Raw genomic sequence first — 26,937 nt, 5'->3', positions numbered from 1 at the left:
TTTTCCCTGACAAAGCTGAACCTACTCTGTGAGGCAATGCTGGTTGGTTTGGGGGAACCTCTCACCCTGGCATGAAGTGATGTGTGATGCTTGCTCACAAGAGCATCCTCACTGATGCAGCAAGACCTTGGCTTGCAAAGCAAGTGGCAGCAAGAGCTGAGGCAGCTCCCAGGTTTTCCTCCACATACCTTCTGGGTGAGGCTGAACAGGGAAATCCCATGGGGCTGGGATTATAGAATCATGGAATCATTTAGGTTGGAAAAGACCTTTAAGATAATTGAGTCCAACTGTTAACCCAGCTCTGCCAAGCACCATCACTAAATCATGTCCCTAAGTGACACATCTAAGTGTCTTTTAAATCCCTCCAGGGGTAGTGACTCCACCACTGCCCTGGGCAGCTGTGCCAGGGCTGGACCACCCTTTTGGTGAATAAATTGTTCCCAATATGCAATCTAAACCTCCCCTGGTGCAACTTGAGACTGGTTCCTCTGGTCCTGTTGCTTGTTACTTGGGAGAAGAGACCAACCCCTACCTTGCTACAACCTCCTGTCAGGGAGTTGTAGAGAGTGATAAGATCCCCCTTGAGCCTCCTTTTCTCCAGGCTGAGCCCCTCCAGCTCTCTCAGCTGCTCCTGGTGCTCAAAGACCCTTCCCCAGCTCTATTCTCTTCTCTGGACAGACTCGAACACCTCAATGTCTTTCTTGTCATGAGGGGCCCAAAACTGACCCCAGGATCTGAGGTGCCTCACCAGTGCCCAGTACAGGGGGACGGGCAGTGCCCTGGTCCTGCTGGCCACATTATTGCTGACACAAGCCAGGTGGCACTGGCCTTCTTGGCCACCTGGGCACACTGCAGCTCATGTTCTGCCGCTGTCAACCAGCACCTCCAGGTCCTTTTCCACTGGGCAGCTTTCCAGCCACTCTTCCCCCAGCCTGTAGCATCACATGGGGCTGTTGTGACTGAAGTCAGGACCCGCCACTTCACTTAATGCCTTAGTTCCGATGCCCGGATGCAGGATGGAGACAGGACACAGGGACGGAGGGCCAGGGCCCCAGGAACTAACCTGGAGGTCCTGCAAAAGGACTTGTTGTAGTTAAATGTCACAAGACAGCTGGTGCCCAGCACTTAGGAGAAAGGGAAGTGATTTAGGTTTGGTCATTATCAGAAAAACATGTGCGGAGGACAGGCAATGAGAAGAGCAGCCGTTTTCTATTAGGATAAGAGTAGGTCAGGTGTAGTTAAAACTGGGTAAATGGAGCAGGAAATGTGGCTGTATATTACTCACCCAAGATATATTGCACACATTAGCCTTGTTTGATCGGGTTGTTCGGAGAATCGGAGCTCCAAGTGGTGTTTTAGGGTGGCCAAATCCAGGCTTTGTACTCTATTAAAATAAATATATTGCTTGTGTTTAATAAAGTCTCTGAGTTTCCATGTAACCAAAAGTCTGCAAGTGGCCTTTGCTGGGAGTCTGGGGTCTTAATGAGTCCCTGCCTGCGACGGGCTTTTGAAGGTGGAAGGTGTGATATTAATATTGTTTATGTAGCAAACTAATTTATGAATATTCATTTAATGACATTGGCGGCTTCCAACCTGTTTCTGCTCTTGGGAGCTCTAATGGTTTTTCTCTCCTGGCAGAGAGCTGCCTCGTGGAAGCACCGGAGGCTTTGCTGTGAGGGCTCATGGGCTGCCCTGTGCCATGGAAATGCATCAGGGCTTGTGGGACAAGGATGGTCAGAAAACTACAAGGCTGGTCTGAAATTTGGCTGTGATAACTGCCCTGTTTTTGTAGAAGGATTAAGGAAAAGATGCTTTTCTCTGTTAAAAAGCCCCATGCAGTGCAGGCGGCATTATTGGACAAGTGAACATGTGTTTAGCTTTTTTTTAGTGCATGAAGCTTTTGAGTCTTAATGGAGAACTGTGTGTCCTCTCAAAGAAAGTGGAGAAGGAGGCACTAAGGTGGATGGTCATTGTATGCTAAAATTAACTTTGTTAGGTAATCGCCTAAAAACTAATACCTTTTATCTCAACCTTTGTGTCCTATGCAGCCTCTTTATCTGCATTTACATTTGATGGTCTTTGACCACCCTTCTGTGCATGGACAGGCTGTTTATCATGTCCCTATAGCTCTCTCCTAAACTCCTGGATAAATACGATGGATAAATGTGTGGCAACATCCTGCCTTCCTTTCAGGGTTGGAGTACTGAGGTTCAGATCCCTCTGAAATGCTTGGATCCACACGGCCAGGCTCATCACAAGGTCAGGTGATGTGTAAAGCAGAGCAAACCTCCCTGGGGGCAAACCCTACTCTGGGGCTCAGCTCAGTGAGATCCAGATTTAGTCATCCCACCAGGAAGAGGAGGCATCCAAAAGAATTGGACCCTTCCCTTCCCTACCTGAGACCTCCCAAATCCTGGTCTCCAGAGAGCAGCCTCTGCTGCAGCTAAAGATGCTGCTACACACACAAACCAAACACCACACCGAGTGTGGGGACACTCCCAGCTCCCCATTCCCTGGCTGCCCCGGTGTGGTGCTGGGCACATCATCCACAGCCCCCATCCCATCTGCGGGCAGTAAATCCCACGGCAGCGGTCGGGGCTGACCGTGGCTTCGCTCCCTCTTTGCCTCCGACAAAGCTTTATTGTTTCGGCGTGACCTGCTTTTAGGAGCCCCCTGAGATCCAGCCGTGTATCTGTCCTTGCCAAATCCTGGAGGGTGGCTGGGACCCCGGCGGGGTCAGCGAAAGGGTACGTCACGGCTGGACGGCAATTATCCTCCGGGCTGGGAAAAGCCAGGGCCGAGGCTGGGCCGTGACCTGGGGTCTCTTAAAAAACCTTTGAAGGGTCCCAGGCTAGTGAAGGTTGGGTTACTCTGCATCCTCCCCCGGGCATCCTCTGCTAAAAAATTTCACTCATTCTGCTTAATGGTTTCTTTATTTGGACATGGCGTAGCAAACACACCCCGCTCTGCCCTGGCACCCCTGGGCTGCGGGGGAATGTCCTTGGACTCTTTATGATCCTGCAGGATTTCTGGGCACTTTCTGATGAAATCCAGCAGGACTGAAGCGCTGTGCTTCAAATCTTTAGTTCATTAGTTGCCCATTCCCCAGCTCTGGGCACTTTCTGCCTGGCAGAGCCATTAAATGGGGTTAAATTCAAAAGAAACGGCGAACTGTGAGTGTGCAAACTGCTCAGCTTGTGTTAAACAGGAGAGAGAAGCAGAGCCTGATGGAAATGGGCAAATTTAAACCAGGAGATTGGTGTCTGGGACATCTCAGGAGGTGTCACTGTCCCCTCCCCCATGGGCTGGAGGGAAGGACATTGCTCCAGAGAGAAGCCCCATGTGCCACCTCCTGATGCTCAACATCACTTTACTTATTTAATCTCCTCCAAGAAAAAGCAGCCCAATTTCTTCTCTAAGCCAGCTTCAGGAGTCAGTGGCAGAGCCTGACCAGCCCCTTCCCTTGGCTCTGTCAATCCATCAGTCCACTAAAATAAAAAAGCCATGGGCAGAAGGTTCTAGTTTTGGGGGAAGGATACTGTCGCCCCGGGGAGATGCCAGTGTGTCCTGTATGCATTAATGAAACACTTTCTTTCCAGTTAGGACTTGAAGGATGCTCATTGAAAATCAGGCTGCCATGGAAACCAAAGGTGTTTAGTCTTTTGGGAATGCTGTTGGACAGAGGCAGGGAGAGGTGTGGGAGGGGGGGAGAACAGCCTCTGCAGAGGAGGCATTTTAGCAAAACCCTTGATTCACCACCAATCCATCCCTGTCTGTTGCTTGCAGCTGTTAATTGTGGGAGAGAAGGGTGGTTTGTCTCTTTACTGGATGCTCTCCATGGCTCCAGGGGCCTCCTTGCCCTCAGTGTGCCCCTGTTTGGATGTGGCATGTGGACCCTCACGGCCGGGGAGGCAGGGATTTGCTGCAGCACTGGCGCGGGGTGTACAGGGGATCAGGAGCTGCAGAGCCCCGAGTGCCTTTGTTGCTGTGGCACCAGGTCGCTGACAGGAGGCAGCAGGTCAGGGACCTTTGGCTGCTCAGGGACCCCCGGTCCTGACACCCCGGTCCCCTGCCCCGCTCTTCGAGGATGAAGCACAGGGAGGTGCAAGCATGGAGAAATAATGGAATTATTGCTCTGTCATGTACCATTCGTTTTAATTAACGCAGCACGTCGGCGCTGTGACAGCAGCATTAAGGAAGGTTGGGAGGTTATTGCAAAACAATGTCATCTCCCTACACCTTTTCACTTCCCAGTGCTGTCCCCAGACCAAACCCCCTCTCCTTCCCCCGCTCATTCCCTTCTTCATCCTCAGGCTCTTGCTGGGAGCCCATGGCCTCAGGCAGGAGCTGGGAGCTGATTCCACTCCCCTTCAGCCCCACACAGCCCCTCACCATCAGAAGTACCTACTAATGTGTGTTTTAATTAGAATAATTAATGAGTTGCACTAGGAAGAGGACCAGAGCAGGTCCCTGTTGCACGCACGGCGCAGCTCTTTGTGGTAGCTCTTATGACACCCTGCACTGGTGCTGCTGGAGGTTGTCATTAAGACTAATTAATTGCTAAAATATCCAGTGCTTTTGTTCGGGAACCTTTGGATCAGGGGCTGCCACGGCTTGGGCAAAGCCAGGGAGCTGTGCAGTGACTCAGCCTGGGCTTGAAGGCAAAATGCAAAGAAATGGATTAAAAGAGCTAACAGCCACCTTCCCTCCCATCAAATATACCTGAAATCAGCACGTTCCTGCAGAAAACCTCAGCGCAATGGAAAACCCTCAGCGCTGGGGCCGGGGCTGTCAGTGCCGGCTGCCCGAGGATCTATCCGCCAGCGAGTTGGATTTCTCCTCTCGCAGCAGTTAATGCTCTGCCAGTGTTTTGCCACCATATCCCGCTCCGTAATTACAGTGACTGCTCGGATCAATTAGCGCCGCTTAAAGCCATTAGCAGCCCAGCCCCTGTAGCCTGGAGCTCACGGCCACAGCCCTGTGCATAGAGGAACCCGTCCTCGCGGTACCTGCAGCTCCTCACTTCTTTTAAATTCCATTTTAAGCTGTTTTTCCTCAATGTAAAAATCTGGTGATGTCCTCAGCAGGGACTCTGGGACATGCTTTGTCTGTCTGTGAATGTTTCATCTCGCTGGAGTTTCCACGTTGCCTCTTGAGGTTGGCTAATAGGTGACAATTCTGGTTTGTGATGGGGTTTCTTACTGGAAATCTGTCCCTTGTTCAGTACCAAATCCAAAGTTCATGAGGGTCTGGTACTGTCTTGAAACATCCATTTGCAAGGGAAAAGCAAAAACCTTTCCTGAGGTCTCCTCCAGAGGGGTGAGGGAAGTGGGGTAAGAAGCAGAGGGAGGATGAGAACAAATACATTTTCATATCTGAAGGGGGAGAGAAAAATATTTTCTCTGTGTCTCAGTTTCTCTGTTGGAAATGTGAGTATTGCCTCTACTGCCCATGTCACCTGCAGATTCAGAACTCAGTGGTTTGGCTTGAATGGTTTATTAACCCAAATAACAAACCAGTTCTGGTGGGGTTGCTCAGTTCAAGGGTGGAGATGAAGATCCAGGCTCTTCACAAACTCATCCTAATGTACTGGTGAACACAAACACCTCAAACACCAGGTTTCCATTCCAAATACAACCATTGCCATTCACTTTTTGTCTTATACCAAAAGTGAATTAACATCCAAAATATTCCCCAAAGAAGGCATCTCTTACAAGGTCTCCCCAAAAAGTGCAGGTTAAAAAAATCTCAGGAGAAGCCAGAGTCTGTTAACCAAATCTTTTAATATTAATATCTCTCATGTGGGGACTTTTCCCCTCTTTTCCTTCCTGTGATGAAAGAGGATTGACCAGGTTTAATGGTGGCACATCCCAACCTGTGTGGCCCTGGCTGTCCCTGGACAGAGCCTGGTGTCCCCAGCAGGGAGGACCCCTCTGCATTTCAAAAACGTAAATTGCTCAAACTTACTCTTTTTTGTTTCTTTTTCTCATAATTTTATCATGATAGGAAAAAAAAAATTAAAGCTGGCGTAAAACCCACAATATTTTCAGTGGGGCTGGGGTACTCCATGTGCTGGAGATTCCACTGGGGATGTTCTGGTCCATGGGGCAGCTTGGGTGTCTCTGGGAGAAGCTCAGGGGGGCTGATTTGCCAACCCCAAATCATAAATCACACATCTAAAAAGTCACTCAGGGCACTGTCTAACCCAGTGTGGGGCAACTGCAAATATTTCTGAGCTAAGGGATTATTTTCTCTTTGGGCAGTGGCTCACTCTGTGCGTGACATCTCATTCCTAGATCGATGTTTTATAGGCACGTGGGCCCCTGTATCTGCTCGTGGTTAGTCGATAATGCCAAAACATATGGGCTGTCGTGTACTTCTCCATGTATTCCTGTTATATAGGCTCCGAAAATAACTTGAGGGTTAAAAAATAAATAAATCTCGAGGACGGTATTGTTCGTGCTAGATAAAATCCTGTGAACAAAGCAATTGGCATCATTTCACTTGCAAATTGAGCAGCGAAGCAAAATACCATTTATGAAACTGTAATTTATTCTTGGAAAATCAAGCACTTACAATGTCGGCTTGTCGCAGGTTAAGTTACAGAAAAGGGAAAAAATAGATTAATGATGAACGTGACAACATTTCAGGGTAAATCATCACAGCGAAAGCCTTTGAAAAGCCTCTTTGCTCCCTGCACAAACGGGATTTTTATTTTTTTTTCGCTCAAGAACATTAAACCAGTGATTGCTTCAGGGCTCAGTGGGGCTGAGCAGGCAGTGGCAAGGTCTGGGGAGGTCCTGGCAACCCCTTTGCCCACGCTGGGGAGCCCTCAGTGCCTTTGGAAGCCAAAGAGCAAAGTCTGGCTCGTTATTTTTTTCCCTGCCTGCAATTAGTCCGTCCCTTAACGACCCTTTTTCCTTCAGATGTGCTTATTATATTCACAGAGTCACGGACTGGTTTGAGTGGGAAGGGACATTAACAATCATCCGGTTCCACCCCTATTCCAGTTTGCTCCAACCCCCGTTCAACCTGGCCTTGGACATTTCCAGGGATGGAATATTCTTATCTTTGGTTCTGTACAATTAAAACAGGGCAACAAACACCTCTCCAGTGGGGACATCACCAGTGCCACCACTGGAACACCAAACCTCATCATCAGCTCCAGGATCTACAGGAGACACTTCATGACCTGGTTCCTTGAAGGTTTCCCAAGGTCTCCTCTCTGCCTTGGCTTTTTTTCCCTATCCCTCTTAGCCCTTTCTCTTCCAACCAGGAGACCACTCCCCACTGCATGGACATCCCTTCAGAGCTGGCAGACATCGTGGGGTCCTTGCAATGGGGATGGGAACAAAATCAATATAATTTGCACAAGATGAAGATAGAGCTCATCAAAGTAAGTGAACAGGGGATAAGGAGGTCTGGCCTCATCTCCTGGCGCAGGGGAATTTCTGGACCAATTGGAGCTGTGAATCCAGCTGGCCTCCAGCTTGGAGTCACATTCTGGATGTGCATCTTATATCTTTATTAAGGGAAATATCAGCAAATAATCTTAATCCCCACGATTTCTGCACCAGCGTCTTTTAAGGTCTCACTCCAAGCTCTGCCTTGAGAATGGGTCTTGGCAGGGAGGGCGGGAATCCCTGATCTTTCAAGCAAAGTTCAGATAAAGAAATTAATTAAATGGCCTCAAACACACATTGATGGTGGTGACCATGACATGACCAGTACCCAAACCCCCCAGAGGGCTGTCTTGAGGAGCGTTTGGGGCTCATGGGATAAGTCCCTAAATGTGTGTTTCAAGCAATTAAGATTTAATTCTGCCATTTAGGCTTTGGGTAGTCAGATAAGGTCAAGTGCAATGGGTCAGAGTGAGCACAGGAGCGTTCTTGTCACACTGTTAAACCACAGTCACCACAAAAACGAGATATTTGGGGCAGGAACGTGTGTTTCCCTGACTCTGGCCGAGGCATCGCTCGTCCCCGCGTGGCGCTTGCCGAAGGTGACGGTACAACAGAGTTCACGACCCGGGGAGCGATTGCCGGCTGTAATAGTGTGTCATGTATTAAGGGAGCATGTTTGAAACCACGTTATATTATTAAAATTCATGGGAGTGATTTATAGGGGTTTTTAAAAACAGCAGCTTGCCAATATAAATTGGCTTAGGAAAGTCAACTGTAATCCACCCAGGTCCAAATAATGACATTTCCTCCAATACATCCAAAAAGCTGAAAAGCAGAAAATAATATCCTGGCTCCAGAGATAAGGCGAGCACCCAAGGGAAAGAGGACTCTGAAATATTCATGCAGCCGTAGATTGGATGGTGGAAATGGCCATTCCCAACGGCTGCGTTTAGGGACTGATGAATTTAGTTACTGTACCTTTATATTTATCGCTCAATAAACAAGACAAGCTCTGTTACGATGCTGAGCAAGACTAATTTAGCTATTTTAGCACTAAGGAAATGGCTTTCTGGGCAAGGCAAGGGGTTGACAATTTTGTATGAAATTAGGAGACTTTTAGTTTAGTGCTGGTGGGCTCTGAAGGTGCTGGGCACAACAGGGCTGGAGATCAGATCTGAGGATAAAATCCCCCCCAGAGCAGTGTGTTGGGGTCCTCACCCTGGCTTTTGGGAGACCCCACACTGAGAGCAAGTGGATCCTTTTGGAGCCACCTGCACCTGCTGATGAAGATGTTCCAGCTCTTGATTTTTAAGATGATTTTTGGAGGCTGAGGATGTCGCTATAAAGGTTTTACAGCTGCCCTGCTGGAATCAAGCGTGGCTCTGTAAAAGTGTCAGCAAATGAAGCGGTGATGCCCGAGTGGTATTAACGCCAAAATGACCTTTCCATAGTTAGGGCTTTATGGGATATCATAAATTCTCCCTGTGTTGGCAGGGTTATAACTGGGACATTAGCAGTAACATCTTCTCCAGCAATATCCAAGGCAGGAATGCAGCGTTCGGAGCTGAAAATGCCCAACTCAATTTTTTTATAACATTTCTGGAGCTGAAGAGTCGATTTGAGATGTTTCTATTTGAAAGTGCACAGTCAAAAGGAGATTTCTCCTCCTAAAGATAAGGTTTTTTGAGGGTTTTTTTGAGGCTCCTAATATTTCCAACAGCCAAAAATCAAAGCAATTTAAACCTATCGCTTGGGGTTTTTTTATTTCTTTAGTTTCTAAGACTTCAGATTAATATCGTCAAACCTTTCTTTTATTGCCATGAAGTCAGGGAAAGTCCTTTTTAATGAAAGCCACAAGCTCTATGCAATACCTTGACTCCACAGTGCTAACTGAAGCACCAGATTCCACTGAACTTACATGGAAATCCCCAGAGTGAGCCCACTCTGATCTTTTTTTCACCTCTTGCATTGCCACTGGGAAATAAAATCAGTTTATATGCTGGTATTTATTATGAAGTATATATTTGGACAATCCATGCTGCAATTTAGTAGTTCCAAGAGCTTCAGGGAGTTGTTTGAAGGGACTTTTCACTCACCTGCTTATTGAAACCCTCTTTACAAAGTTCTGGGCTCGGTCTCACTCATTTATTCCCTGTGGCCTTCACTGTGACTGTTCTTTGGCTTTGGGGGCAGCTCCAGGAGGAGGGGATGGGGCTGTTCCTCCATGCAGTGCTGCAGCACATGGGACAGTTGCAGGAGGGTGGCCCATGGTTTACAACCCGTTTTGGGGCAAGGACACACCTTAGAATCCCAGAATGGTTTGGGTTGGAAGAGACCTTAATGATCATCCAGTTCCAACCCTGCCATGGGCAGGGACACCTTCCGCTATCCCAGGTTGCTCCAACCTGGCCTTGGATACTTCCAGGGGTGGGGCAGCCACAGCTCCTCTGGGAAACCTGTGCCAGGGCCTCCCCACCCTCACAGGTGCTGCCCCGTCAGCGCCTGAGGCAGCGGGAAAAGCAGACACAGGGATAACTGAGCAGGAGCCAGGATTAGCTGGAATCTGATTTGCATTTCCAAGCACAGGTGTCATACTGTGACCCTGGAGGTCTCATCTCACCCAACCCCCAAAAAGCCCCCCTTCTCCAGCAGGTTTCTGCTGATGGCTTGCCTGGAGTTTTATGAGCAAAACATCAAAATAAAACCCACCCAGCCCTTAAATGCTGCATTTTGGAAGCTGCTCTTTGAGAGGACACAAAGTCACCAGCCGTCCCCGTGAAGTGGTGATGCCCCGAGTTGCCCTGCACAACCCCTACACCACAGCCCCACCCGTGAAAAGAAAAGCCCCACTCAGACTCATTTACTCTAGCTTTATTTTCCTTGTACAAGTAGCCACAGGCTAAAATCTAAACAGAGCAAACTACAAAAAACCTGGGTTTTATTTTATTATTTTTTTTTAATACAGAGCTAACAATCATGGGATCAGTGGGATTTCAACATCAAGACAGTTCAAAGTAAGAAAGGTAGAAAATAAACAGTAGAAAAGTGCTTTGCAATTTGGATTTTTAGTATTACTCCTAACAGTTGATTCCCAAAAAGGACTCGGACAAAGGTTTAGTATCAGTTTTATTATGACTTTCTTACAAATGTAAAGATACTGCAAGTTTAAATGATGGAAATACGACCAAAGTACAAATCCCTCTTCACTTTTTAAGTCAGACCCTGATCCAAAGCCCCGTGAAATTAGGCTTGTCCCTGACTTGCTGGGCTTCACACTGGCCCTGTCCCTTCTTCCCACATGATGCCAAAGCCCAGGCTCTGCCCATGGAATAAACCTGGAGCTGTTTCCCTGATTCCCAGCGGGCTTCAGTGCCATGGCCCTGTGCCAGCAGCGCTTTTGGCTGGGGGTGCTGGTTCTTCTCTCATCCCCATCTCCAGCCCAGGTACCTTCCCTTTCATAGAATCACAGCATCAGTTGGGTCAGAAAAGACTTCTGAGATCATTGAGTCCAACCTGTGACCCAACACCACCTTGTCATCCAGACCATGGCACTGATGCCTCATCCAGTCTCTGCTTTAACACCTCCAGGGATGGTGACTCCACCACCTCCCCAGGCAGCCCATTCCAATGCCCAGTCACCCTTTCTGTGAAGAAATTCTTCCTAATGTCCAACCTAAACCTCCCCTGGCACATCTTAAGGCTGTGTCCTCTTGTCCTACTGCTGGTTGCCTGGGAGAAGAGACCAACCCCTACCTGGCTCCCCCCTCCTGTCAGGGAGTTGTAGAGTGAGGAGGTCTCCCCTGAGCCTCCTCCTCTCCAGACTGAGCCCCCCCAGCTCCCTCAGCTGCTCCTCACAGCACTTGTGCTCCAGTCCCTTCACCAGCTGTGTTGCTCTTCTCTGGACCTGCTCCAGCCCCTCAGTGTCCTTCCTTGAACTGAGGGGCCCAGAACTGGACACAGCACTCCAGGGGGGGCCTCACCAGCACTGAGTCCAGGGGCAGAATCACCTCCCTGCTCCTGCTGCCACACTGTTCCTGATCCAGGCCAGGATCCATTGGCCTTCTTGGCCACCTGGGCACACTGCTGGATCATGTCCAGCTGCCATCAGTCAGTACCCCCAGGTCTCTTCCTGCCTGGCTGCTCTCCAGCTCCTCTGTCCCAGCCTGGAGCTGCAGGGGGTTGTTGTGGCCCAAGGGCAGGACCTGGCACTTGGCCTGGTTGAACCTCACACCGTTGGAATCAGCCCATGGATCCAGCCTGTCCAGGTCCCTTTGCAGAGCCCTCCTGCCTTCCAGCAGATCGACACTCCCTCCCCATCTTGGTGTCATCTGCAAATTTGCTAATGGTGGACTCAATCTCCTCATCCAGATCATCAGTAAGGATATTAAACAGGACTGGGCCTGACATTGATCCCTGGGGGACACTGCTAGTGACTGGACACCAACTGGGAACTGGCCATCAACTTTTCTTTCCCTTTTTTTAATTTGGTGGGGAGGGAAATAAATGAGCCGGCGTCAAGTTGCTAGATGGGATCTGTAACTTGCCTGCTCCAGCGCGCACGGGGAGGGATAGATTTCCCCACACTGTTTGCACAGATGAAGTGAGTAAGTAGCTCCCCCCCGTTTGTTTTCGTAAGCTTTTAATTTCCTTTTTTTTAACTGATCTTCTCAGACTTAAGTGCTGTCACTCAGCTTCCCTTCACCATCCAGAAGCAACAGTGCTTTGTAGCTTCTCTCCTCTTTTATTGCCAACTTAAAATCTACAGTCCCTTGTTATAATCTGGGGTGGAAGATTTAAAACTCCCAAACTGGACCAGCACTTAAATATATCAGCACCTTTACAAAACAAGAAAGAAGAAAGATAACGGTAGACAAATAAATACCTGAATCCAACAGTGTGAAAATACCCTGTCACAGCATAAAACTATTCCCTGTTCAACTAAAGACAATGTGGATACTATCCCTGAGGTAGCAGCCATCTCTGGTCAACTTGAGAGCTCCAAGAATAGGTTGTGCCCATTATGGGTTACCAAAAATAAAAAAAAAATAAATCAGCTTTTGGATATTTATTCCTTCCCATAATTTCATCTCACCACAGCCAGAAAATAAGAGGGTTTTTGGGATCAGCTGAGAGGGTTGAATTAGTGGAACTATTTGCTTGGAAAAATAATAAAGGATGAGATTCCTACCCCAAACGTGGGTGGTTGCCAGCAGTTTGCACTGGATCCAACACCTGCCCATTACCCAGCGGTTTTATCTCTGGGCAGCAGTTTGGATGAACCAAGGACAGGCTGTCCCCCAGGCTGAAACCAAACACAAGCTCTTTTTTGTTCTTTTTTTCCTTCTCATTTCACAGATTCAAGGCCAGACATACTCTAAGTGACGCTTTCCCAAGTTTTTGGTTGTCACAGCTTTGTGCCCAGCCCGGCTCAGGCACTGATGTACAGCAAGAGGGACTGTTATGTATCACTTCTCCAGCTGAGAGGCACAAAGCCAGAACGTGCCATTTTGAGTGGTCTTTTTGCCCAGTGTTGTGCACTTGGATAAGTCAGGGAAGACCATGCCCTCCTGATGGATCACCAGACCAGCCCCAGCCCTTCGTGGGCTGAGTTGCTGCAACCATCTACATTATGTCCCAACGGTACAGATTGAAAAGAGTGGAAAAGAAACCCCAAAAAAGAGGAAAAGCTAGACTTCTAAAAAATAGTCTTTAAAGATTTACATCCATCTTCAACTGTCTCAAACCAACACAGAATCTGCATTGGTTTAAGCCACCACATTTCTGCATAATTAAAAAAACAAAAACAAAAACAAAAGAAAAAGCTCTACTCCTGACATACTATCGTATTCCAACTAGTCAAATGGCACAGCATTTCCCTTTAATAAAAGGAAGTAGTGACAAATACTTGTTACTATTACAATATCACAATAATATGATATTAAATTAATAGCATGTTCACAGCTTCAGGAAGTCTGAGCTGAACGCTACTCTAGGTTTTGTGTTCACTTTGGCAACGGTACTTATTCAATGTGAACGGTGACGTTACACACACCAAAAAAAACAATAACAAGAAAAGCTGGGCTGGGGTGGGAGTGGGATGGCAGGAGAGGATCAGGTTGTCTTTGATATGAGGTTATAACTTGAACTGTTTGGTGTCTCCTCCTCCCTCCTGCCCTTTCCATCCTCCAGCTCCTGTGATGGGCTGTGCTATCAGACTCACATGGCACTGTCCCCCCACAGTCCCTTCCCAGGCTGTCTCCAGGTCCAGCGTCACAAAAGGGAACATCCCCCCATGTCCTTGGGAGCAGGGATCGGTCTGATGGCCCATCTACCCTCTTTGGTGGGGTGGGGAGAGGCTGTCTGGGGGCTGAACGCCAAAGTTTAACCCTTCACATCTTTTTTGTCCTGCCTGATGTCAACAGGAAGAGGAATTATAATGGGAGGGGGCAAGGAACACCAAGCCTCAAGAGCTCCTTGCTCTCGAGGTTGGTGCCATTTAATCTGTTAGGGCCAAGGTGGATGATGTGGAAGGGCAGAGTCCTGCTCCCAGCTAACCCGGCTCAGCATAGGGAAGAGGCGTTTGCTCATCCTCCTGTGTGTGGTATTATTTGCACGGCCATGGGCAGCATCCCACTGCCAGCTGGGCAAGTGATGGGGGATGTTTCTCACACAAGGGACTCTCCCACTGGTACCATTTAAAAAAATACAATTAATACTTTTTTTTAAACTTAAAACTCATTTCCTTTCCTGATTCCTTTCACTGTCCTTGCAGATACAGCAACATTTGATTTACCACCACTTACACAGAGAGTTCAAACCTTCACATTCGCCCGGATTGAACCAACCCACGTGGCAGGGAACAGGCACCATCCCTGCCCCCATCTCACCCCACGGATGATGCCGGTCACACACCGACTCACGAGGCTGCACCACGCCAGGACAACCCAAACCCCACAGTGGCAGTTTGGTGGTTGATCCCTGGAGGGGACAAACCCTCTCTTTGGTGTCAGGAGCTCCTCTGCCCAACCTGGGCATCGGGAAGGGGCAGCTGCCAGCAGCCCCCAGCATCCTCCTCGCCTTGTCCTTCCCAGGGAACTGAGCCCTTTTTGGCTCCACTCATCCTTTGGATGTTCTCCTATGGCTGGAAATGCGCTGGAAGAGCTGGGAGCAGCTCAGTAGCCTCTCAGGGGGTTCTGGAAGTACTGTCTCAGGGTTTGTTTGCCCGTGGGCGCTCCTATGGCAGGGTGGGCTTTGGGACTAGACGTTGACATCCAGGTTGCCACCCCCCCAGGGGTGTGTTATGGTGCTTATGCTGGCACGTGCCATAAATCATCCTGCCGGGAATCAGCACAGTGACAAGGCAGGAAAGTGCCCTGGCTCCAGTGCTGGCAGCTGAGCACCCCATCTCTATACACCCAAGATGGACTGAGGCAGCCACCACCAGCACCCAAATCAGCCCTGGGAGGGCAGCAATGCCAGGGAAAACCAGGGAGCACCACACTGCTTGTCTGTCACAGCCCCAACAATCTTTAAAGTATAAAAACCATGACAGGAATCTCCAAAATCACACCGGAGCCCCTAAAAGTAAAGCTCATAACACTAGTGAAGCATCGCGCTTCGTGAGGGGCAGGGTGGGAGAGGCAGGAACTGGGGGAGAGGAGAGGACACACACACACACACAGAGACACACACACACACTCTCTCACACATAGTCACTCTCACACACGAGCTTCTCTCATGCTTGAGGTAGAACATTGCTTTCAAAGGTTTGGAAGTGCTTTACACGGGAACGACGACGAAGCCGCCGGGGCGGCAGGTACAGAGCGTGACTGCTGAGGTAGGACCATGCTTGTACTGACCAAGTGCTATGCTACTTGCTTTTTGAACACGAAGGAAGACGCAGGCATTTCTGCTTCCCAGAAGACATTCATTCCGGTTGAGGTAGGTTCTGAGTTCACTCGGGTTGTCTGTCCAAGTCTTTCAGTAGCCCTCAGGCATCCTTTGACACACACACTCTTTTTTTTTTATTTTTCTGCTTTTTTCATATTAGTTAGAGTCAATCAGCAAAAAAAGTATCCTGAGAAATAGCAAAAGTGTACAAAGTCATCAAATCCACGGAGAGACAGCCTTCCTGGGCCTCGATTTTTGGAGTCAAGTTAGAAGGATTTCTCCAAATCCAGTCTTCTGGAAATAAAAAATAGATCCAAAAAGTAGTCCTAAAGCTGCTGATCAGGAAAAAGTCTGGGATGCCAGGAGATGCTCCACCATATTCCCAGTCTGTCAGAGACGGGAGAGTTTGTCAAACTCTGCCAAGGAGTCTGTTACTTAGCAGCTGAGGGGAAAATTCATCGTGACCAGTCTCCGCGAAGCCGCCATCGGAAGAAACACACCGAGAGGCTCGAAGGAGAGGTCAGAAAGATAAAACTTCACAGAGTTTCCAAAAGGCTGTATACATATATATATATTTATATATATATATAAAAATAAAGCAAAACAAAAAAATAACAATCAGACCGTAGAAATCTTCAATTGACCTGAGATTGACAACTCGTAAAGACATCACCAGCCGCGGGTTTGGTTTCTGGTAACTCCCACAAGAGGCTTCGAGTCTTGGCAGTTTTATCCTTCATTGGCGGGACCGTGGTCGGGAGCTGGAGCAGCGGGGCTGCTGCCACGGGAGGGTTTTGGGAGGGGGTCTGGCTGCTCCTCGATGATGCTGAACTCGTCCAGAGGGAGTGTGGACATCTGGGTGTCGTCGTGGGGGGCCGGTGGGCTGTGAGCCGACTGAGGAGAGAGAAGGGGACAGTGCAGTGATGTCTGATGTGCTCAGACATGCAGCCAGGTGAGCTCCCATTCCACTGGACTTACCGTCATCCCCTTATCCTGCTGCTCCTGGGATGGGGATGCTGGGAATAACCTCTCCAGCTCATTCATATCCAGCTGCTTTCCGTTCAAGTCCCGGTCGTCCCTGTCTCTGCGAGCGGCCCCGTTCAGGACAAGGCTTGCGGCGCTCCGCTGGCTCCTGGGGATCTGTGGGGTGGAGAGCTGCTCCTGCACGTTTTTGCACATCAGCAGCCTGAAAAATAAAGAGATGGAGCCTGAGGGTGAGAAAGATGGTTCCTCCCCCATTCCCTCCCCCAAGCCTGAGTCTGCCTTATCCCTGTGCTACGTTCCTTCATCCTTCAATCCACCCTATAAAGTCCAGCATTGCACTGGGGGTGCGACACCCACATGGCATTAGGGACCATCACCCCTTGTGAGCAGTGACAGGAGCATCCCTACCTTCCTCGGTACCCGAACATGAGGAAGAGGATGCAGAATATGATGCAGGTGACGCCGATGTGGATCCCAATGATGATGCCAGTCGTGGAGGTTTTATTGTTCTGCTCGTCCTTCATGCAGTCACAGGGGGGATTCAATACTGCCAGAAAAAAGGGGGATTGGGGAGTCAGTGGTGCTTCTCTCCTATTGTTCCTCCGGCTTTTGGGGAGCCCAGAGCCAAAGTTGGAGCCTGGGCTGTGTGTATGGGAAGAGGAGATAAAGATGCAGTGCTGGCAGGGGGGTCACTGCCTGCTGAAGGAGCTTCCCTGCTCCTGGCACTCCAAGAAGGCACTCAGAGCAAGCACAGGACTGGAATTCCATAGTGAGCCAGCCCCATTACCTGGCTGCTGTCATTAGACACAATTAATGAACAGAAAAGACTCTGATGTTAATTTTTGCCATCCCCTGTGCCCAAGGTGGGAGGTGAGAGGTGGTGACCATGCCAGAGCAGGCTGAGACCTGATGGAAAGCACTGAGCAGGCAGATGCCAGTGAGATTAGTATTTACTCCAATACAGACAGAGGAGTTATAACTATCTCTTGAAGATATTCCCACTGGAAGGCTTAAAAGGCTTCCAAGAGCAGCAGGATGTTTTTTACACATAGATGAATATGAAAGGTGTGATCAGTTAAGAGATTCCCTCTAGAGGTTTCCCCTCTGCTGCCACATAAAGCAGGACTTGTGCTCTGCAGCCGTTCCCCATTCCAAAGCCACGTGCCCTCCCTTTTGACTAGTGAAGGTCAAAATATCCAGGAGAGCTCCAGGAGAGTGGAGATGCTCAGTGCATCACATCTCACCTGAGGATGGCAGCTCTTAGCCTATGCATGGGGGCTTGTTCATGTTCATGGCTTCAGCTCTGGCTCAAGCTTAGGGGACAAAACTGGCAATTACAGGAACATTGGGTTATTTTTATCCCCAAAAGTCATCAGGTTGGACTGGCCAATGGGGATGGTACAAGCCACATGGCCAGGAAGCCACCCCAGGGCTAGTACCAGGTGGTCCCAGACCTGCAGGGTTTTGCTTCAGCACTATTTGTGATGCTGAAAATAAATGAGTGGCTAAAGGTGAGAGCCACGGGGGTCTGGGGGATGTGCCTGGCCTCACCACCTTCCTGCAGAGCAGTTTCCCAAACCACCACCAAGACCCACATCCTGCCTCACCTGTCCTCTCCACAGTTTCCCTCAGGGACACGAAGCGGACAGTGGAGTCTCCATCCCCGTGCTGGTTGTAGGCGAGGAGCTTGACCTCGTACACCACCGACGCGTCTGCCGGGGGAGACACAAGGACAGTCCAGGTGTCACCACGAGTGAGGCTTGTTTGGGAAATGAACATCTTACCAAATACACACAAGATGCTGCAAAGAACTACCTGTTCATGGGAAAGCATTCCAAAAACCTGGGGGAGAGCTCCTGCATTTCTCATTTAGTGGTTGGGCAACACATGCCAGCTCCCTCCTGCTAATCAAGACAGACCCTCCCGGGGCGGGGAGGGAACACGGAGCAGGGTGTCACCATACTCACCCAGGTGGGTAATGTTGTAGGCTGTGACGTTGCTGGCCAGTAGCACTGGGCCTGTGTACTGGGCCAGGTGGACCTTGCGGTAGTACAGCTTGAAGCCTTCGTGCTGGCCCAGTTTGATGGAGGGCTCCCACGTCGCCTGCACGGCGGTGCTGTTAATGACTTTAATAAAGAGAGATGGCATGGCTGGGACTGAAACAGAGAGAGAAAAACAGTGGGTTGCATGTGCTTTTCAGTCTGCATAATGAGAAATTCCCCAGCAGCCTTTCCCTGTGGTCACTGCACCAAAGAAATGTGGCAGCTGAGACTGAGAAAAATCAGAGCACACCAGAATCTGGTTTAACAGCTTTGAACTTCTTCAGGGAGCTGAAGGAGTTTCCAAGGGTTTCCTCTGCTCAGACCAGCAAGCAGAAGCTACTTTTACACTTCAGTTGCAATCTGATGCTCAGCCCAGTCAGGTCAAGGCAGGAATGCAGCAACTTTGGCAAGACGTTCTCAAATTCCACTTTTTTGCCCTCACCCTGAGGCAAGAACCTTTCACAATGATTAATCCCCCAGGGAGGAAGGAACCAGAAGGGATAGAGCTGGAGACATCCATCTTATAAGCATGCCAGGTACCTGCACTGGCTTGCAGCGTGCAGGGGGTTTGCTTTCCCCATCGGCTTTAGGACAGAGGTTTGTGATTCTGTGCTAGGGATTCAAGAGAGAACAGGGTCATCTTCATCAACAGCCCTAAACACCTGAGCAGCCTCAGATCCCTGCACAGCTGGGGATGGCTTGTTTTGGGAGGCAGGCACTTACCTGGCCTTAGGGGTGCACGGGAGGTTAGCTGGGAAGATGTCCCTGCCGCTGCACCTGATTCAAAGTCTACCAGGACACCTTTTGCTCTGCTCAATACCCCAAAACCCTGCCCTGGTTCTTGGGGTGTGCTGTAGAGGGGGGCAGGCCATTCCTTCCCCAGGTCCCCAAAAAGCTGTCCAGCCCCACCCAATCAGCCTGGGCTGAGAGGCAAAGGTTTGCAAACCAAAGCCAATTTCCTTGGGATGCAGATATATCTGGGTTTTCCAAAGCTGGTTCTGCACCAAGCCCTGCCCCGAGCCCTGTGCAGCACTAGGGCACAGACCCACGCTTCCCCCACCCTCCATTTCTCCTATACTGATCACACCAACACCGAGATGTGTCTCAGCAGGACGTTTTGGACATTTCACCGATGATTTTTTTACCCTCATTTCCACAAAACACCCCCAGGCCAAATGCTCCCATCACCTCCCCAGCCTTTGGCACCATCCAGAAGGTGCAAAGCACCAGGTGCTGCAGGCTCTGCCCCGCCCAGGGCTCTGCTCCAGCATCAGCACCAGGAGGGAAAAGGGTTTTTGTGCACCAGGCAGTGAGCTTGGCTACATCCCACAGCAGAACTATCCAGCAGAACAGCCCTGCTTCTCCAGCAGCCTCCAGGCTTTGAGGCAGAGCTATTTTTCCAATCCCACATGATTAGAAGCTCAGCAGTTCCCAACTGTAAGGATTGCTGGGATTGCACTGGACTGAAGCTGCTTTCTGGCTTGATTTTCCCCAAATGGTCTCTAAGGACAAGGAAACCCAGCCCTTGGCAGAGAGTTCAGCACGACCATTAGTGAGCGATGGTGAAGAGCGGATGGAATGTGGCCGTGTCAATCTGAGACTGATGAGAGCTAAAAAGGGCATTTCCTCAATTTACTGGTAAAAGTAAAACTGCACAGCACAACCATTTGCCTTTTCCCAGGCACTGAGAGCTCAAGTTTTTCCACGAGGAGATTTAGAGGAAGGAAGGACATCTCTCCAGGTGAGCAGGAGGATCTGCACAACCCTCTCTCTTCCCAAAGTGATGCCCCACTTCAGGCTGCAGGGGCTTTGCCTGATGCCCTCCAAATAAGCACACGGAGATAAAAAAGTCCCTGCTGACTGCTGAGCATCTCCACGTGGATTCTGGAGGAAAGACCCAGTATCCTGGGTCAGGTTAATGAGATCCCATCCTGCCTGAGAGCTGCCAATGGGAAAAAAAATGGGCTGAAGTACTTCTTCTTGCTAGGATTTATTCTGATGTCCATTTCATTGCTGGGAAGGCTGAACTTAGCAATTCCTGGGTGCAAAACACAGAGTAAATTCTATTTATACCAGAACATACCATTCCTCCCGAGGCTGAGTATTTTTGCAATCCAATTAAATGCTCCTTTTTTCTCGCTCTCCCAATTCCCTCTAGGGCAAAACTCCCGCTCTGAGAAGTTGGACTCTTGCTTAAAGCATCATTTTCCAAACCACGGGTGAAAACACCACAGAAAGGGAAATTATCATATTATCCCACGGACAAAGAAACACTGATGTGGGCCATCCTGATTTGCGAAGAGTTGGCTTTATTTTATGGTTGCAGAGCCTTACATTTAATAAAAACCACAAGAATATCTCTCCTTCAAAGTATGAAATATATCGTATTTATTCAAACTTTGAGTATATATATATATATATGTATAATACTGATTATAGGTAGATGCACTCGCAGAATGCACGTGCTGTTTATAATGTGATTACACAAATAAGTGTATACAATGGAGTATATCTGTGTGTGTGTAAATATAGGTACACACACCAGCAGATAGGTGCTTCACAGAAGTATATATAAGACATAATATGGAGCTACTATAAGTGAGGCATCTCCCTCATGCTAAGGGCTGGGATACTTGTTTTCCTCTTCCGTGCTGTTTGGAATTTTCCCCAGGTCATTTCAACTTTCTTCTTGAAGGCGTCTTTAGCCGAAGATGACTAAAGGAACAGTCTTCATCCTAGAGAAATGTCAAAAAGTCCTGGAGAAAACCCTAAAAAGCATTAAAAGACAAGAACAAGGAGTGTGTGCTGCTTAATGAAGCGGAGAGCGTTTGAGGTTTAAAATACCACGGCATTTGTGAAACGGCGTAAAGGAGAACGACAGGGAGGAGGCAGGAGGACCTTCCCAGTGAGTGAGGTTTCTGGAGGACAAGGTTCACTTGGGTTGTTTCTCTACAGCGTCATCCCTTCTACTTTCCATCCAGAATTAGCACTGGCACACAGGAAGGAGCATCTAGAAAGCATTGGAGGCTTCAGCCAAGCGTGCTCTCAGCGTATTGCTACCCCTGAAAAGCTGATGGCCCCAAGACAAAAGCAGCCCTGCTCCTCAGTATTTCTCAGGAAGATTTCATATTCCTACTCCAGACAATACCAGTTGAACACAGTCACTCAAACCAGTCTCCAGCTGGCAGCATCTCTGCTGGCCACTCCAACAAGTGCTATCCGGGCTCCACCGAGCTGCCCCTGGCTGCCAGATATAGCTTATCTTGGAAAACCCATCCCTTTCTGAGGCTGTCACCACAGATCCAGGGGCTCCTCGAGCCCAGCGGGGTCACAGCTCTCCTGTGCACCTTGGGAAGGCACAGGGTGAAACATCCTGGCTGTGAGAAGAGACAAATCTGCAGCAAAACCTTAACCTGGAGACAAAAGCCACCAGATCCTGGCTCTCTGACTGACTCTCCTCTGTGAGCAGAAGGCAACAGGCACCCAAGTGAAGAAATGTGAGCAACTGAAGCCAACTGGGGCATTTAAATCTCTTTATCTTCCTACAAGTCAAACATAGGGTGGGGTTGAGTGATCTGAACCAAGCCAGCTTGTCTCTCCTGATCAGAGAGCTAATTGCTGAAGCTTCATTAAACAGGACAAGCCCTTTTTAAAGGATAGCAAAGCAGGACAGTCATGCCTTGAAAGTTCAGAGAGCCAGGAAATTTATGATCCCATTACCAGATCCCTAACTATTTCTCTTGTGATTGAAGGTAATAATGACAAAAAGGCCCTTCTCCCTTGACCCAGACTTCTGCAGAGCCACCAAGTTCTATGGAGCATGGCTGGCTTGTAGCTCCTGTGACTGAGCTCAGAGCCCAGGGTCAAGGAGTTTCAAGCTTTGCCTTAGTCCATCCTTCTGCCTTTAAATTGGAAGGAAAAACAAACTCCAAGGGTGACTGACTCCCTGCAGAGTACCAAGGAAAATAAACTTGCAGGGCAACAACCCAGCAGGGCGAGGATTTATTGGTGGTGTTGCTTAAATTCTGTAATAAATATCTGCAAGGGCTCAGAGCAGAATGAGAACTGGATCCCCCACCTGGAAGTCAACACGCTCTTTCATTTGATCCTAAATAACATCCTCACACCCAAGGCCCTCTGCACTGCAAAGTCATAAGTCCTGAGCACTCATGAGAATGATGTTCTTAAGAAATTAGTCTCCATATGTGAGACAAGCCAGGATTCAGAGGGGCTGGAGAGGCAGATGAGCCTCTAGGAAAATGTTCCTAAAATGCCAGCTGACAGATCACACTGGGGCTGTGGCTTCTGTGTGCAAGAGTCCTGCATTAGAGCACCCACTTTCTTATTGGGGAAGCTAACTGGTGGCCAAGTCAGCAAAAAAGCCTTAGAGGTCACCCTAATGTCCCACTGAAACAGAAGGCTGTTACAAGGCAGGTGTTTGTAGGTCAGGACAGCTCAGCTCTAGTGTGAATTGTTCAGAGTACAGTGAAAAATAATCAAACCTTAAAAAGTGTGTCGCCTATCAAGTAAGAGCTGTGAGTACCAGAACTGCTGGAAGATGCTGCTTGAGCAGGAAATCTGCATTTAGCAAGGAGTTTAGGAACAGCCCAGAGCAGCTGCAATGCAGAGACCAGGCAGGTTTGCACTCACCCCCTGCTACAACATCAGCTGTGAGAGGCGATGCTGCGCTTTAATCAGTCAACCCCCCTGTAACGATACAAGTGAGTTTTACACAGTATCCCAGAGCGTGAGGAGGAGCGGAAACAAGGAGCTTCGCCACCCCAGGCTGTGTGCCAAAGCACTCCGGGGTGGTGTCGGGTGCCCGGCGCCGTGGTTACGCACAGCGGGTGTCAGCGTCTGATGGTCCAAGCGCAAAGCGTTCCTTACCTTCCCCCAGCGTGCTCACCACCGTGACTTCTGAGGCTTTGCTGGCACCCCGGGAGGTGTAAGCCTTTATATAAAAGCTGTAGCTGGTCGAGGGCTCCAAATCGGTCACCAGCTGCTGGAAGGTGCTCTTGCTAACAGCCTCCTGGTACTCCATCTCGACGGGATCTGAAAGGCAAAGGGACAGAGAACAGAGCGGCGTCAGGCTTTGCCAGAGATGAAGAGACTGAACAGATCTCACAAGTGGTAATTGTGGTCCCTGGGGGGACATGCACCTGCCCACACGCTTTGCTGCTCACATTTCAAGTCTGAGTTGGATGGGGCTTGGATCAATCTGGTCCAGTGGAAGGTGTCCCTGCCCATGGCAGGGTGTTGGAACTGGATGACCTTTAAGGTCCCTTCCAAACCGTTCTATGATTCCCTGATTCTATGATTTCTGTGTGCTTTGCCAGAGACCTACATGGACAGCAAGATTTGACTACACAGCTTCACCCTCTCCATGTTTTTGGTATTTACAGAAGCGCTACAGCCTCATTTCCATCCTTCAGAAACAGGGAGGTGATGGAGGACACGGATAGCAGCACAGACTCCCTGCTTTTACCTAGTGGGTAAATCAAGGGAAGGCTGGGGACGCTCCGGGCAGCGGGTGCAGCCCCGTACCTGCAGCTTTCCGAATGTGCAGCACGTAGCCGATGATCTCCTTGGTGTTCTGCAGGGGCTTCTCCCAGGACACCTGGATGGTGGTGGCAGAGACGGTCTCGGCCCTGACGGCCTGTGGGGGGCTGGGCAGCCCGTCGGCCCAGAGCACGGTGAGGCGGGCGCTGGCCTGTGTGGAGCCCGCGCTGTTCTCCGCCAGGCACTGGTAGATGGCCTCGTCCGTCTGGTTGATCCCGTAGATGGACAGAGTGCTGTGGGGGGACACGAGAGGGACAAGCATCTCACTGACTGCTCTGCAGCACATCCCTGCAGCCACGCCATGGCCTCCACGCTGGCTCCGATGGCAGGGCACCCCCCAGCCTCTGCTTCCACAGAAAGCTACCAGGAAGCTGTGGGCTGGTTATTCCGGGGAAGGAAAAGCCCAGGAGGTGGATGTGTCTTTCCTGGAACCCATGACTGAGCAGATTGTCTCAACCTGCAGATACTGCGGTTCAAGTACAGCCAGATGTGGATATCCCACAGGGTGGGATGGGAACAGCAGGATCTGAAGCCCTGGATTCAGGAGGATCCCAGCCACACCACAGAGACGGCTCTCTGGCAAGTGATTCTGAGATGAGCTCAGTGGGTTACAGCCTGTTGCTAATAATGCCAAGGTTGTGGGTTCAATCCCTGTATGGGCCATTCACTTCAGAGTTGGACTTGAAGATCCTCGTGGGTCCCTTCCAACTCAGAACATTCTGAGATTCTGGGAAGTGCATCCACACACCCAAATCAGCTTTAACTGGCTTAGTTCCAGTACACACCAGTGAGACCCATCCAGGCACTGCACATGGTTCCTAAGCCAAGTTTAATCAAAAGCAGCCAGAAAGCCCTCTGGTGATGCTCTAATTGCATTATAGCACATTAGAGCTGTCTTAGGGTAACACTGGGATTAGCTGACTTATCCAACAGGGTTACAGACTCAGCTCTGGCTTCTGCACTTCCAGAAACACCATCACCACGAGCCAAACCCCAAAGCTTACCAGAAAATCACAGGTTTTGTCTGCAAGGCCTCTGAGCATGTTTTTGATGCTGGTGCATCAAAGCTTGCTCCCTCCCAGTGAAACAACCAGAACAGTTCTGCCAGCCTGCTTCTGGGTGCCTCCACATCAGGCTTAGATGCTGTTTTCACTGTCCGAGGTAAAGACAGGCACTGGCTACACTGGTGGAAAACATTCCTAAAGGAAGGGGGAAAACCAGCCATTTACCAGCCTCTCAAACAAGGGCATTCCTGAGCATGGTGCCCACCTCTGCACCACCTCCAGGAGAGGTGTTTAGTGGCTTGATGGGCACAGGGACAACCAGAGTCCTTGTACACGTGGCCGCATGAGCTGGAGGCCCTTCCTGCACTGTGTGACCCTCTAGCAATGGCTGTGGAAAACCAGAGCAAGTTCAGGACCAGCTCAAGGGTTGCACCACCAGCAAATACTGACTCAGAAATAGCTGTGTGACAGATTAGCTCTGTCTTGTCACTGAATGCGCAAAGCAGCTTTTCTTAATAACATCTGTTCACAAACAGGGATCTATCAGTGAAAGCTCTGCTCAGAACTAAGCCAGGAACAACGTGATCCAGTCCTGGAGGTCTCTTCCAACCTTAATGATTCTATGAGTCTAAGACCTGCAACTATCTATCAGACACAAGGCCACTTAAATAAATAAATAAATACCCGGTGTCTTTCCCTTCCAAGACATGGGGTGGGGAGTGTCACACCGTCTCCAGCTCCGAGCTGGAACCGGAAAGGCAGCCTTTGACATTGAAGATGTTTTTACCCAACCCGGAGGCAACAGTTCAGGCTGTAATAAAATATGCTTACAATGCCCTTAAGTCACCCATATGTGCCCCACTCTGGATTAATCCCTGTTTCTGCATCCGTATTTCCAGTCCTGTCCAATTCCTTTGCATTGTGGTTTACTTCTGGCTCCACATGAACGCTTCGGAGACCACGAGGCCTCCAAGCTCCAGCATTATCTTCTTGGCTTAGGCCAAAGCTCACATGAGCTTTTTGCTATTTTTCTGTAAGAAATGACCCAAAACTAACCAAATCCACACCCACTGCTTGCTTCTAGGGAGAAATAAATTACTTTCTTCTCTCCTGCAGTGAATTCCAGGTGGACGTGGGACTTGACTGCACAGAAGTAAATCCCAAGCATTCCTGCTGATGTAAGGAGCACTTCATGGCTTTTTGGGAATCATAATCAAAGTTGCCTTTTATGTAAATGAAAAATTGAACATTGGAAGTGGAGATGATAAATAACCTGCCACTGCCTGCCTGTATGTCAGAACAAATGCTTCTTCTAATTGCAGCAAAATATTGGCCTTCCTGTATTAAAATTTATTATTGCTGTTGATTTAATATTCTTATTTCTGCCTTGCAGATTATCGAGGGCCATGGTGAGTGAGCAAATGTTTAACAGTCATCTATTTATGTCCTGTGCCTTTGTTTCCTTGGAAACATTGTAAATGGAATATCAAATGTGATGGTTTCAGCTGATATGGTGATTTTCGAGAATCAGCCCTAAGCTCCTCTCATAGCCACGGGCTCAACGTATCTGATTAAATGGAAGGAGAAAGGCAGAGCTGGGAGGGGGCGCAGGGAGGAAGGACCCGATGTGTGGCTCAGCTGTGTCAACAAGGGCTGACTCCTGCGAGGACAGATGGCAGAAGGCAGGATTACGCCATCCCAGAGCTGCACTCCCAGCCCTGCACAAAGCAGATGTGTGGAAGGAGCAGCAGCACTTCCCTCTGCCCCATCAGTGCAGGGATTATTTCCATGTGGCTGCTGCGCATCTGGGCACCCAGGAGCGGCCAGGTCGGGCTGGCACACGAGTCAAGAGCAGCCCTCAGCTTCTCAGGCACAAAGCAGCCCTGGAATAAGGAGTATTTAGGCTCTGCTGCCTCCAAGTGTATTTATTTCTTTTACGTGGGCAGAGGAAAAGATGCAGAGGAGGGAAGAGGTTGGAAAGCAGTGCAAGGAACCTTATGACAACGTTGTGATTCTGAGGCCAAAGATTTCTCTCTCCTGGAAGGATTGGGGAGT

The 26,937-nt window shown here is 49.4% G+C and overlaps 1 protein-coding gene across 1 annotated transcript in view; it reads right to left on the bottom strand.

The window, feature by feature from the left end:
* Positions 1-15,439: 15,439 nt before the first annotated feature.
* IGDCC3 (immunoglobulin superfamily DCC subclass member 3) overlaps positions 15,440-26,937 on the bottom strand; it is a 97,347-nt gene continuing 85,849 nt past the window's right edge. Inside the window, exons 8-14 of the mRNA XM_032700263.1 lie at positions 23,864-24,111; positions 23,207-23,371; positions 18,245-18,433; positions 17,885-17,989; positions 16,686-16,824; positions 16,272-16,479; positions 15,440-16,187 (exon numbers count right to left, since the gene is read on the bottom strand). Coding sequence (XP_032556154.1) covers positions 16,023-16,187; positions 16,272-16,479; positions 16,686-16,824; positions 17,885-17,989; positions 18,245-18,433; positions 23,207-23,371; positions 23,864-24,111 — 1,219 coding nt within the window. The 3' untranslated portion in view covers positions 15,440-16,022. The remainder of the gene's footprint in view (positions 16,188-16,271; positions 16,480-16,685; positions 16,825-17,884; positions 17,990-18,244; positions 18,434-23,206; positions 23,372-23,863; positions 24,112-26,937) is intronic.

The sequence above is a fragment of the Chiroxiphia lanceolata genome, chromosome 12 (genome assembly GCF_009829145.1).
Source record: "Chiroxiphia lanceolata isolate bChiLan1 chromosome 12, bChiLan1.pri, whole genome shotgun sequence".
In the NCBI taxonomy this organism is placed as follows: domain Eukaryota; kingdom Metazoa; phylum Chordata; class Aves; order Passeriformes; family Pipridae; genus Chiroxiphia; species Chiroxiphia lanceolata.
Note: the sequence above shows the minus strand (reverse complement) of the source record. Positions and strands in the feature narration are given on the sequence as shown.